The 14,236-nt window shown below is 47.2% G+C and overlaps 1 protein-coding gene across 2 annotated transcripts in view; it reads right to left on the bottom strand.

Annotated features, from left to right (window-relative positions):
- Window positions 1-9: 9 nt before the first annotated feature.
- LOC116955323 (uncharacterized) overlaps window positions 10-14,236 on the bottom strand; it is a 30,934-nt gene continuing 16,707 nt past the window's right edge. Inside the window, exons 3-5 of one of the 2 annotated variants that reach the window (XM_032976343.2) lie at window positions 13,550-13,838; window positions 10,545-10,772; window positions 10-2,367 (exon numbers count right to left, since the gene is read on the bottom strand). In XM_032976343.2, the coding sequence (XP_032832234.2) occupies window positions 1,541-2,367; window positions 10,545-10,772; window positions 13,550-13,838 (1,344 nt within the window). In that variant the 3' untranslated portion in view covers window positions 10-1,540. Of the gene's footprint in view, window positions 2,368-2,902; window positions 7,833-10,544; window positions 10,773-13,549; window positions 13,839-14,236 lie in introns of those variants that run through there. The other variant, XM_076053100.1, reaches the window with a different exon arrangement.

The following is a 14,236-nucleotide window of genomic DNA, read 5'->3' as shown; positions in this document are numbered from 1 at the left end:
CCCTCTCCACCCAGCCCCACGCCTCCCATTTTTGGATGCACGACGGATGGACGGACACAATAATCCCCTGTGGGCTGGTGTAACCAGGAGGTTCCTACCAACACACAGATACTTCACTATCAGTCACGACGGAGTTGAACATGAATCTTGATTGGGGGTCACAAAAACCCAATCACGTTCAACTCGGTGAATTAAAATATCACATTAGGCTGGCAATTCAACAGTTCCTTCCTAAATATTTAAACATATTCTCATCCACAGTAAGACCATACATTTTCTTGGAATGACACTTTTAGACGTTTCATGGAATGCCTATATTACACATCTAGATAAGGAGGCATCTGGTTTTATTTTCAGTGCCCATGCCTCCTTTAACTCCGATTATAATTATTACCCTGATACAAAGCACAAATTCGGCTGAAGTTGGAATGTTGGTAGAACACAAAATTTCTACCGAATATAATGTATGTAGTGACGCAGTTCGGAGACAGGGATAATTTGAGGCACCTTTGTTATTCTAGCACACAAAGGGGACTACACGCACCCTACGTGGGTGCACACTATTTATATATTACACACAGCCGTCTACTGTCGGCGGCACTATCTAGCTAGTACAGTTGGCAGGCTGTCTAGCTAGCGGCTCCCAGTCATGGTGAAGATGGCGGCGACGATGGTGACGAACAGGAGTACAGCGAGGGGATCCACTTTCAGCAACAGCCCTGAGCTCTCGCTCAGGGCTCCCTCTTATGCTCCCAGCGTGACCTTGCTCCGCCCTGGCCACGCCCCCCTTCTGGAACCTACTAGCAGGTTCTCAACATACATATAGATCACCTTCACTCAGAGCTCTTGACGTAGCTTGCATAACGATGACAATGAAATTATGCAGTTGGCAGGGGCAGTGCAAGGATTGAAACTAAACTATAAAAAAGTACTTTTTATTCTACCAGGTAAGGCCCACTGAGCTATGTAGCTCTTTTTCAAAAGTGACCTAACCACAAATGATAGCCCAACTTAGTGTCTTATCACGTGGTACTTTATAACAGCCAAAAAATCTAAACGGGTGACGTTAATTGTAAATGTGGAGGGAAAAACTGATGGACTCGGAGAAAAATCCATATGATCACGAGGGGAGAGAGACGCAGACTCCAAATACACAGCAGACGTCAAGGTTGAGATCGAAGCCACGACCTCCTGTACACCAGGCGAGGGAGTTAACATCTCCTAGCCACCACATCGCCCTTGAGTCCTCCGTTTTTAATCGCTGAGGAATGAGTGACAGTGAGGAATGAGTGACCTAACAGAGGGTGCTGAGAAATTATGAATTGGGCTATAGAGGAGGGACGGGATGGAGAAGAAGATGATTACGGAGATTATCACGGTGCTCAGCTTATGGAATGGACCTGATACTGCACCTCCAATTAGCACGGTTAGCCACATATGGTGTGAAAGAGTTCAACAAACGTACATGACACGTGCCCTTGGTTTTAGGAACATTTTCTTGCAATCTTGTTTGACACTTGGGTTCTCAGTGGTAATGTTGTCAAAGTCTTCCATGGCACATGCTTCTTTTTATTGTCTTCCTGTTGACTACGGAAGGATACTCACTGATCACAGCATCTCCACCCATGGATTTTACTTTCTTCGCTGAGCTCCGCCGTTTTCGGATATGCATGGGTTTCATTTTCTTGCATAAGGCAGATTCCGTAGAGCGGAGTTTGTGGTCGCGCGTGTGATAATATACGGTGCCCTTCTTTTTAGTGGGGCTCTTTTGCTTGCGCTCCCTCGTTCTCTGTCGATTTTCGAACGCTCCAAACACATCTCCAGCAGCAGCCTCTGCTGAGGTAGCTTCAGTAATGGGCGAGACCTTTCCTGCGCCTGGCGCTCCACTGGCCAAAGCTGCATACGTTTCCACATTTTCCAAATGGCACATTGACAACTTGCTCTTTGGCACGGGGGGGTAATGAAATGACGATTCTTCCTCAACTGGCGCTGAATCATCGGAGGTGTTCATCGCGGTTTGGTCTGGTCCATTTTCGCTGAAGGCGGCGAACACGTCCGAAGTTGGTGTTTTCTTCAAAATATGCGACTCTGGCGGTGAAGTCAGTTGGTTGCTCAATACAATTCTATCTTTGGGTGGTACAAGTAACTCTGCTGAATATTGGCCACTTACATTAACACTTGCACAATTTTGACATATAGGCACACCTTCCTTTAAGACCTCCAGCTGCTCTGAAATCACCTTAATTTCCCTGATGATTGTTTCATTTGTCTCTTTAATGTTGTCTTCAACTGTTTTCATTTTTGCAAACAGAGAATTCTCCCAGGTTTTTGTCAGTTCTTGTTTCCATACAGTTAACACCTCTGCAACTGAAAAAAATATGAAACAAATACATTTGTGATATTGGTCAAAACATTACCTACAAATTATTTTTTCCCTTTATTGCAAAGGAGAAATTGCACGTGTGTTTACATATAAAACAATTCATTGCATTATTTTGAAGCTACAGCAAGTGTATAACTTAATTATTACATTTCATTAAATTTACCAGCAACGTTAGTATTAAAATCACCAAATGTAAAAGTAGATGGGTAGCTTACAGGACTGAATATGCCATGTTATTCACGATTTGTTTACGCTTCTTGTTATGAACATCATGCGCTGATGTAAATAAATGTAAATAATATCTAATTACAGCTAACTCTCGCTCCGCGCGAGTTCTGGATTCTCCTATTTGTGAGTTACTAAGTGCACACCGATTTCCTATTCGCGACACCCGCCGGACTCTGGTATTCGCGAGTGTACAGAGTGCCACACCACCAACACCGGGGAGGTGCGTGCAGAATGTTACTACATTTGAAATGGTCTGCTGCGAAGATTAGGCACGCTGCGTGGGCTGCCCCTTTTGTCTTTAAGTCTTGTAGTATTCCCGCTCCGAACTCGCACTTGTGCATTTTTTACTTTAAACATACTTACAGTCGACTCATTCTTACATTTTGGTAATAAACAAGTCGACTACGAGGTCCATTAAAAAGGTGAATGCAAATCGGGGAATGTATTGCGGCTTGCACTGCCCAGAGTGCTAAAATGATAGCAAATATGCGGCGTTGTTATCAAACACCAGCATCTCCCATGACGTCATCCTGAATTCCTCACCACCTCCTCCATCATCGTCAAATCACCATTGTTAAAGGTAATATAAAAAAAACGTTCTTTTTAACGTATTCATTATTTATTGTAGTCATTGGAATTAAACATTTGCCATTTCCCCCCTATGTTCACTCGTATCAGGAACAAGATTTCTGCAACCAAGAATTTTGCATTTGCGAGCGTTTTCAACAGGGTAACCCTGGAGGATAGAGGGTTGACTATTTAAATAGAAAGTGCCTTCACTCAGGGCGCTTGATGTATCTTACAAAACGATGACACAAGAATGGAATTATGTAATTGGCAATAATTGAGGAATGAGTGACAGCAATAGAGGGGTACTTTTGGATCGCGATAGAGGGGTACTTTTGGATCACGAAAGGGCTATAAGGGAGGTGCAGGATGGAATGGAGGGGCAAGGGAAGAGGAAGGGTGATGGAGAAGAAGTGAGGCTTTTAGAGATGAATGGAAGGAGGTTAAAGAGGGGGACTGCTTAATGTACAATGGGGTGACTGTAATGCCCATTGATGCCTACTTTATTGAGGGAAATATTGGCACACAAAATACAGATTGATTGATTATGAGTAGTGTTGAGTCTATGGGCAGTGTTGAGTATGGGCAGTGTTGAATATGGGCAGTGGTGTGTTTGGGTAGTGTTGAGTCTATAGGGAGGGTTGAGTCTATGGACAGTGTTGAAGCTTTGGGCAGCGTCGAGTCTGTAGTGAGTCCAACTGAGTCACAGACGTTAACTTGGGAGCAACACTATTTATTCAACACAACAGCACGAACATAACACAACCTACGCTCGGGTCTCGAATGCCCATCTAACCACGCTACGGCAGAACTAGACACGGTTCGCTATCCCGGTCCGGATCACAAGCTGGGCCTCGGACCACGTGGCTAGAGGCTTCTTCTCCCCGACGTGGATCTTCGAACACCAACACTTGAAGAACCCCGAGCTCCTCACGGAGCTCTCGTTATATGTTCCCGGGCTGGGGCTGGCTCCGCCCTTAGCCCCGCCTACCCTACAGGCTCCTCGGGCCTCTTCTCTAATGTTCCCGAGAGCTCTCCAGGACCATGTGACCGCCCCTCGGCCCCCGTCCACCGCTGGCCCCCCTCCAGCATCATCCGGTCACGTGACAACAGGTCAGCCAGAGTATCATGCCCCAGAGTAACCCTGGCTGGCTGGTGCTTGCTCTCGCTCCCTCACCGGGAGCCAGCACCGCACACTGCTCGCGGTGCCTTTGCACTAACCAGCGCTCAACCAACCACCGCTAGTATTTGTACTGCAGCCCGCAACCTGGGCTGCCCGCAATGACAACATTACTGGCCGTGACTTCACAAGTCCCGGCACCACACAGTGACAAGTACAGTCATTACAAGTCTATGGGTAGCATTGAGTCTATGGGCAGCATTGAGTCTATGGTGCACTTCTGGGTCTGTGGGCAGTGCTAAGTCTATGTGTGGCAGTGTTGAGTCTATGGGCAGTGCTGCTCAATGTAAAGGGGAAATTGATTCCAGTGGAGGAGAGCAAGGAGGGAGAAGGAATGGGATTGGGCACAGGGAGGAGGGGTAGAGACAGAGAAGATTGGAAAGGAAGAGGAGAGACTTTTGACTTTTTTAACAACTTTTATTGCCGCCAGCAGCAACAACACTGGAGGCGATTCCGATACGAAATACAGTCGAAATGAAATACAGTCACCAGCAAACAAATAACAAATACTATAAATCCAGGTTCTGTGGCGCTAAATGCACCGCGCACAACTCAAAAGAAAAGTCACGTGGTGGTGGTTATCGCACATGCCACGGCGACGAGCGAGCACTTCAGATAGTGAACATGAGGGTGCCGTCCACACTGGTACAGAGGGCTTTTCTGGCCCCTCAACGTTCGAGAAAGATGCGCACATCACCAGCATGTGTGTGGTATGTGTGCTCCAGCCAGAGCCGCGCCTTGAGCAGGCCCCTGAAAACTGGAAGTACAGTGTCATCTTCCAGCATATTTTTCCTTATCTTGTACACCGCGAAATTCGGCTGAGCCACACGGCCAATGGCAATGTGCAGTGTGCCAATTTCATCTGGAGGTCACCTCACCGTTTGGCTACTGTACATTTGTTTCCACTGGGGGGCGGCCGCAATGAGGGGAGAGAAATGGTCTTTCCATTTTATGTCCGGTAGGCCGGCCAGGACCCGGGAATGCAGCGCCTTGACACAGCACGTGTAGAGCGCTTTGTTCAGGGCGCTCTTCAGCGGCACGTTCATGCAGCTTCAGAGTTTCAGTAGCTTGCCGGAGTCGCTGTGGCCAAGGGGCTGCGCGCAGGAGAAGCACAACTCCGGGAAGGAGGAGGAGGGAGGGCCGCGGCTGTTCCCCGGCGCCTCCAGCTTCAGGCGCAGCTCCTTCATGGCACAGAGCACGTCCCGCAGCAGCTTCTCCCCGGCGAGCATAGAGCGGAGTCCTGCGGTGCTGGAGATCTCAGCTGCGGTCTTCCAACTTGCGCTGGTGGGCCTGCATGAGGTCGAAGACTGTCCGCAGCCCTGTTGATGTGAGGCGTAGAGCCAGGGTCCTCTCTCCTCTGATCCCCTGGAAGAGGCCATTGCCGAACAAGCGTTCATTCAGGAACTGCGCGAGGTCATAGGGCGCGTGCGTTCTGCTCCACTCGAAGCTCCGCCACGCGTCCAAGAGCTTCTGGTGATAACCTGGCAGCCTTGTAAAGTCGACCAGGCTCAGGTTCATCAGGAAGAGCTCCTTTCGGTACGCCAGGTACCCCCCTGCATTCCTCAGCAGGGCGAGGGCCGGTGACTTCCAGGGTAGCTCCTCCCGGTCGTACAGCAGCCGCCTGAGCCTGAAACTCATGACCCTGGCGGCGACGTCCACCAGACCCTGGCCACCCTCGCCCACCGGCAGGCAGAGAACGCTGTTGTATGTCTGAGCCTTTTTCTAAATTAATAATATTTACTGAGAATTTTTTTTTTAACTGGAATAATGAATGCAACACAAACCAGACTCTCTGAGAAAAGCAGGTGTAAATTGTAAAGAGGACAATTATAAATAAACAAATAATAAAAAACCCCGAGGCGAAGGAAGGGTGGTGGTTATCTGGGAAATCTCCAGATGGACAAGCTGTTCGAGGTGCCACTGGGTTGGGGTCACCAAGGGGGAGTTCCGATTCCAAGCCCCAACCTCGCCCCCCTTTTGTCAGCCGCAGACAGAATGGTGCCACAAGTTAGACAATTTGCCTCGTATTTTGCTATTAAACCACGATTAAAGTCCAAATTCCACAACAAAAATAAGCTAACATTATCAACCATCGCACACCCACTCCAATTAAACCAGGCCATAATCTACATCGGTGAATCATTACCCACTTTATTTATTCGATATCAAATGATTTTCACCTTTAATACTCTTACTGTTAAATCACCAATCTTGGGGACAGGAAATACAGTCACCTCAAAAGTTATCGAGAAGGGATGAGGCGAACGGGCAAACTTTAGAAACGAGTTTAAACAATATCCCAGAGACTCCCGACCGTCTTTGTCTCTCCCGCAGCGCGAGAGAGAAAGGAATTTCACACCAGAGCAAGAAGGTCATTATAGCGGGGCCCTCTGTAAATGGGGGACGCGGGGTGGGCTTGGTGGATGACATACACGCACGGACACACACACACCGACCACGTCCTCCACGGCGCAGAGCGGAGAATGTCTTTGAATATAATGGTTGAGCATCTTTTAAAAAGTTCAGTTCAACAAGGCACAGGAGTTCAGCAAGTTGTCAGTCGGCGAGCTGCAGAAGATCGACAAGGGATGGCGAGGCTCATAGGGTGGCGAGGCGCCACCGAGTGTGGGTTCAGAGCCGACACGCAAAGTCTCGTTTAAAGACCTTTATTTTCTACATCGAGTCCAGCTGTAGCGTGACCGACGCACCAAGCAAGAGTTTCTGCAACCAGCAGCCAAGCGTGTGCCGATTTGAGTCATCCAGCAGCGAAAAGAGCCTGTATCTGCCAGCACGGGCAGCCAAGCCGACGCCTCGAACGAGAACATAAAGCAGTGGAGAGAGCCTGCTTTCAGCAAACCAGCGACCAAGCGTGTGCCGACTTGAGTCATCCAGCACTGGAGAGAATCTGCTGCCAGAAAACCAGCGACCAAGCGTGTGCCGACTTGAGTCATCCAGCAGCGGAAAGAGCCTGTATCTGCCAGCACGGGCAGCCAAGCCGACGCCTCGAACGAGAACATACAGCAGTGGAGAGAGCCTGCTTTCAGCAAACCAGCGACCAAGCGTGTGCCGACTTGAGTCATCCAGCACTGGAGAGAATCTGCTGCCAGCAAACCAGCGACCAAGCGTGTGCCGACTTGAGTCATCCAGCAGCGGAAAGAGCCTGTATCTGCCAGCACGAGCAGCCAAGCCGACGCCTCGAACGAGAACATACAGCAGTGGAGAGTGCCTGCTTTCAGCAAACCAGCGACCAAGCGTGTGCCGACTTGAGTCATCCAGCAGTGGAGAGAATCTGTTGCCAGCAAACCAGCGACCAAGCGTGTGCCGACTTGAGTCATCCAGCAGTGGAGAGAAACTGCTGTCAGCGAACCAGCATGGGCGCGTTTGCGTATCTTCAAGGAGAGGGAGCGCTCCGGCGCAGCTCATCCAGCAGTGAGAGCGTTCAGCGCTGGAGAGCGCTCAGCCAGTGAGCGCCATCTACCAACGAAATACCGCAACTACAACAATACGTCAACTACGTCAGCCGAACCCGAATCGCTGTCCGTATGATACACTCACACCCTCACACCCTCACCGCTCTGTAGGGAACAAACACATTTTTGACAGAAGGAATGCCAACCTAGGCGTTTACTTAACGCAAAAAGATCAACAACCGTCACACATTAACACATACAAGAAGACTCATGATAAGTGCGTCAACTATTAGCTGATAACGAGAAACATTGTTGCCATCGAGTTACGTGGATACGGTCACTTGGGTCTCTATGCAACTCTATGGATCTCTATGTAACTCTATGGATCTCTATGCAACTCTATGGAAGAAGTATTTTAGTCGGTCGTCTTTAATTGCATAATCTTGTGTATGGATCTATGAATGAACGCGGTACGGTGTGTGCAAATTCCAGTATAATCATTCATAATAGAGAGTTAAGGTTTTGCTTAGAGTAGCAATTGCATTTTTTTTTACGTCTCTCTCTCTCTCAACAACCGAGGTCGTGTTACGCGGTGATTAACTATATGGCTGAGGCCAAAGTGAAACAACGCAATCGTGATGGTTACCGTGTTAATGCTGTGTTGAAATTCCGAGATTGAGAGTTCTCATATTATCCAAAAATTAAAGTTCAGCTAGAAAATAAAATTGATTAAAGCAAAAGGGTTGCGTGTGATTCTTTCCGTGATTCTGCATAATAACTGAATTCTGCGATTGAGATCTGAACCTGGTGGACTTATCATAAGCACACTAACACACAATCAATAAATGTTAAAGCGAGAATAATCGTATCCTTATTGATAATACGGAGTAAAACAATGAAGTCGAGTTGACTCTCTCATTCACGCTCACAACACCTGCATAACTGCATATGATTAATTGCATTATTCCAATTGATAACCAACCTTCGTCACCGAGGCTGGGCCCGATTATCATAACGACCTGCATTATCATAACCACACCCACTCGCATAAATTAATACGATTATCTCTCGAATTTGCATAATTTAAATGCATAATTGAACAAATTAACATAATTTCGGATAACTTATGTAAATTACATTAAATTTCTTTATTTTCATCAAATTTTCATAACCCACATATACAACAACGCCCGGCCTGAGCCAGTGCCAGACGAAGTGCGCGAGTGAGGAGAAGGAAGGGGCTATGGAAGGAGATGATAGGGGCAGTGCACTGTCCTCTGGCAGAGAGTAAAAAATACTCTTTGGTTCTATTAGGTAAAGTCATGTTAATACTTTACCGAATAGAACCAAAGAGTATGGATCCTTGCAGTCAAGAAAGCTTAAAATCTAGAATACAAAAATAAACAAATGTATAGTCGAAGCAAGGTCACCCAAAAGGTGATACTCAGGTAATGCCACCAACGTTGTTTTCTCCTGCAAAACTAATTGTCAGCAATTTGTGGAGGGATTTTGTATCATTCGTGGAAACAAAAGTGTATGCGGGAAGATGGGTAGGTAGGAGGACACAGAAGCAGACCGCACTTAGTGCTCAAGATGCGTTGTTCCTGGGGAAGTGAGCAATAAACAAATCGGCGCTAAAAGAGGTCATTATACCATTGTATATATGGGGAAGGACATGGTGAAAGATGAAAACGTGAGAGGAAGACTCAAGGTGGTAGAAATCATAGAGAAGATGAGAGAGAAAATGCTGGTGTGGCTCGGTCATGTGGAGCGACAACAGAGAAGTTATGCGGGTTAGAAGGTGTCCATGATCGAAGTGGAAGGAAAAAATCAAGAAGAAGGCAGAAGAAGAGGTGGGGGGGGGGACGATATGGTGCCATCAGACATGGTGGCCCAAGGAGCGGAAAGAGAGATGGCGCAGGGCAGGGCAGCATGGGGAACACGTAGGTTTTCGTGGCCAATATTCATAATAAAGGTTTTTTAAATTTAGATCTAAACCCAAAAGCTTTATCAGCATTGAGGTTGGCAAGGCCAGCGGACACCACCACATGAGTGGGGGAAATGCTTGCAAGAAGATATGGGGATGCGTTTCCGACGGTGTTATTTCTTTCCCATGAGCAATATACAAGGGCTTCATTGGGGTATCAGTAAAAGCACTCATAATAACACAGATGGTAAACATTATTTCATTGGTAAAAAAAAACAAAGTATTCTAATATCAGGAAGTATTACGTACTGTGCTGCTGAAAGGCAGCGGTGGGAGATGAGGTTAGAGCTGCTGCGCTGCCAGTCTGGGTCTTTGCGATGCCCTCAGTCTCAAATCTCCGTAGAGGTTTTTTTTTTAGGTAAAGCCTGAGGCTCTATCCTCGTCTTGTGTTGAGCTCTCGGCTGGCCAAACAAATCCAATTGTGACCACGAACTTTGATGAAATTGCGGGCGGTCTAGTGCTGATTGGCTCAGAGCGTGCGTTGTCCTCATTGGCTGAGCAAGTGATGGCCAGTGCTCCCGCTGCTGCTGCGTGTTCTCACTTGAAAGGGCTTTGTATTTTTTTTATTTTATTGGTTTTTAGTAGAACATTTCTCCAGGACAAAACAGCACTAAGCGAGGTCTGCCTGCATTTCCCAGTCACAGTAATAAGCAAAACAACTGGTGCCTAATAGAGGGAGATTGAAAATAATTTCCTTCGCTGGTTCATTAAATTAACATCAGCAACAATAATGCAGGGGTCTTATGTCTCATTTCAACCAATTTAAAAAAGGATCCTCATCTGTAATACCTTTGGATGTCAGCATATCACCGTCGATGGCAGACATTTCCATAGGTCCTCTATCAGTTTGCGTAGTCGCGTCCACTGCCGGATAAGGAGGCACGTCTTGTCCAAACCTTGCAGCAGTTGTGTCTTCCTGCATGCACCATCCGGTACATCTCATATACGAGGTTTGATGGGAAAAGCAGCGACTGGAAAATCCCGGCTCCGTGAACTTCTCCATTGCCATGCTGTTGGCTGAAAGTGGATACAATGTGTGGGTTACAAGATAAGGAACAGCTACCAAGAAATAGGCTGATTAAATTGGGGTCATCAGAACAGAATATGTCAATGTGATAGCCGGTGGTTGAGAACGTAAAATTGAGCGTTGAAACCCTGATTGTAAAGTGAAACACCATAAAGCGAAACGTATTCTCCCATAAGGTCCATTATACAGCCTAAGTTTCGTCCCTAAGAAATATTTTATGACTCAAAACGTACTAAATTCACACTTTTCAACACAACTAAGACATCCTGCGTAAATATGGAGAATAATAACTCGATGGGTAATAAAAAAATATATTGTACACTGTAATTTACTGTACAAAAACTGTGGTGCACTTCGTGGTGACGGGTGACTGGGGGTAGGGGGTGAGATAGGAGTAAGATGTTAACTACCTCTCTTTGTATACAGGAGGTTGTGGGTTCGATCTTGAACCTGACGCATGCTGTATATTTGGAATTTGCATGTTGTCCCCGGATCATCCGGTTTTTCCCTCCACATTTATAATCAACATCATCACGTGATTAGAGTATTTTGCTGCTGTACATTTCCACATGGTAAGCAACTTTGTTAAGCTATCATTAGTGGCCAGGTCGCTTTTGAAGAAGAGTTATATTGCTCAGTCGGCCTTATCTGGTCAAACAAAATAGTTGTTTATCTATTTATTCGGAGCCCCCTTGTGGCCGACCGGGCCCGTCTGTGTCACATTACGCTGCTGCCACATACTCCAGAGCTGCGCCACTATGATGACCTTCAGCTTCCTCCTTTCCTGCCTTAGAACAATCCTCATCTCTTCTCCCCTAGCCCAGCGTCATCATCCTGCTGCTGCTGCTGCTGCTCCCTAAACCTGACCCCCAGCTAAACCAGGCCTACCCCAACCGCAACCACAATCACTACCCCTGTCACTATCACTACCCCTGTCACTACCCCAACCACTATCACTACCCCTGTCACTACCCCAACCACTATCACTACCCCAACCACTATCACTACCCCTGTCACTACCCCAACCACTATCACTACCCCAACCACTATCACTACCCCTGTCACTACCCCAACCACGATCACTACCCCTGTCACTACCCCTGTCACTACCCCAACCACTATCAATACCCCTGTCACTACCCCAACTCATATCACTACCCCTGTCACTACCCAAACCACTATAATTACCCCAACCACTATCACTACCCCTGTCACTACCCCAACCACTATCACTACCCCTGTCACTACCCCAACCACTATCACTACCCCAACTACTATCACTACCCCTGTCACTACCCCTGTCACTACCCCAACCACTATCACTACCCCTGTCACTACCCCTGTCACTACCCCAACTCATATCACTACCCCTGTCACTACCCCAACCACTATCATTACCCCAACCACTATCACTACCCCTGTCACTACCCCAACTCCTATCACTACCCCTGTCACTACCCCAATCACTATCACTACCCATCACAAGCCCTGTCACTATCACTACCCCTGTCACTACCCCAACCACTATCACTACCTCTATCACTAATCCTATCAAGACCTTATATTTTATTTTTTATTATCTTTGATTATTTTATTATTTCCCTTCTACGTGACTTTACCGAAAGAACCAAGAAGACTATCAAGACCTCTATCACTACCCATATCACGACCCCGATCACCAACCCTATCGCGACCCATATCACTTACCCTACCCTTAGCACTACCCCTGTCACAACCCAAACCCTTCCTCAACCACTCCCACCTCTCCTCCTCACTGTCATCCGAGCAACAACTTTATAATTATTTAAAATCGAATGAATATAATTCTAAACTTTACTATCTCTAGTCACTGTGACATTTCTATCATTGTTGCTGTTATTCTAAAACTTCGTATGAAGCTCTCACAACCCAGCTGCTCTCTCTTCTGCTCCAGGCTAAACTCTCTCTTAATATAAAAGAGAGCTAAATAGAGTATAAAGGAGGTCGTGGGTTCGATCCCCAGACCGTGACAATGCCTGCAACTATGTGGAGTCTGCATCTATCTCTCTCACACCATAGTCACATGAATTTGGTCCGGGTCCCCCTGGTTTTCCCCTCCACATTTAAAATCAACATCACGCGTTTTGAGTATTTGGCTGCAATACATTTCCACGTGATAAGCCACTTCATTGCGCTATAATTTGTGATAGCCTGTGGTCGCTTCTTAAAAAGAGCTACATAGCTCAATAGTGGGCCTTGCAAGGTGTTTAGTTTGTTGTCCTTCCCCCCCACACCTCTGATTAGCCCAATTGGTTTCGTATAGTGCAACACAAGTTCAACATACATACACACTTACAAAAAAATAGTTTAGTTTTACCAGGCAGCCCCCTCAATTCCCTCCTGCATGAAACGATGCCTTCACGGCAATCGCTTCCGGCTCCGCACATAACATCCCGCTCCATAGCATCCCACTCCGTAGTGTACCGCTCCGCACGCATCGCGTCCCGCTCCATGGCGTCCTGCTCCCCATGCGTAGCATCTCACTCTGCACACGTAGCATCCCGTTACAAAAGCGTCCCACTCTGTAGTGTCCCACTCCCCACGCGTAGCACCCTGCTCCGTAGTGTCCCGGTGCCCATGTGTAGCGTCCCACTCCACACGCGTAGCATCCCGTTCTGTAGCATCCCACTCCGTAGTGTTCTGCCCCCCACGCATAGCATCCCGCTCTGCACGCGTAGCATCCCGGTCTGCGTGCAAAGTGATTAAGCCCTTCCCCCCGGCCATTTACCGTTCTCGTCCAACCACGTGCGTAGCTCCGAGGGGTATTGATGGCACACGACTCTGAGCGTCCGCAGGAGCTTCTCGCACCCCTCCTCGCTGCAGTCAATAAAGTGGTCGAGCAGCGACCGTGCCTGCTTCATGCGGTCGGCAATGTCATTGGCTGTCTTGTAGAGCTCGCGCTGGATGTGGCCTCTGCCGTCCAGCTCATCCAGCAGATGGGTCGGGTCTCTGCTGATCCATCTCATCAGCGTAGTTTTGTGACGACGGATCAGCGTCTTGGCCATCGTCGGCTCTGTCTGAGCGGTTTTATAAATACAGTAGATAATTTATTAAACGGCAGCTTTGGGGAGGAGGGGGCACCGGATTTTCAAAAACGCTGGATAATCACTAATCATTACGTAAAATAGCTTATTGTTGCACATTCTTGGATGACACAGATTTACGTTTTTTTTTATTTGTTTACTATGTGAAATTGGCATAAATAAACATACAAATAGACAAACATATCCTATTCTTTGGGTCTTTCGGTAAAATCATGTAGATAGGTTGAAAGAAAATAACAAAAAACTACCACATTTCGATCACAACGCAAGCGGTCATCATGAGGAAAAAAAGAGGAAAGCTGCTGAGGCAGACTGTTTTAACGGTTTGAAATGGGTGTAGCCCAAGGATCATAAATGAAGTGGGCGGGGCT

This window comes from Petromyzon marinus, chromosome 59 (assembly GCF_048934315.1).
Source record: "Petromyzon marinus isolate PM22_M1 ecotype Great Lakes invasive population chromosome 59, UKy_Petmar_22M1.pri1.0, whole genome shotgun sequence".
In the NCBI taxonomy this organism is placed as follows: domain Eukaryota; kingdom Metazoa; phylum Chordata; class Hyperoartia; order Petromyzontiformes; family Petromyzontidae; genus Petromyzon; species Petromyzon marinus.
This window is presented reverse-complemented; position numbering and strand designations above follow the sequence as displayed.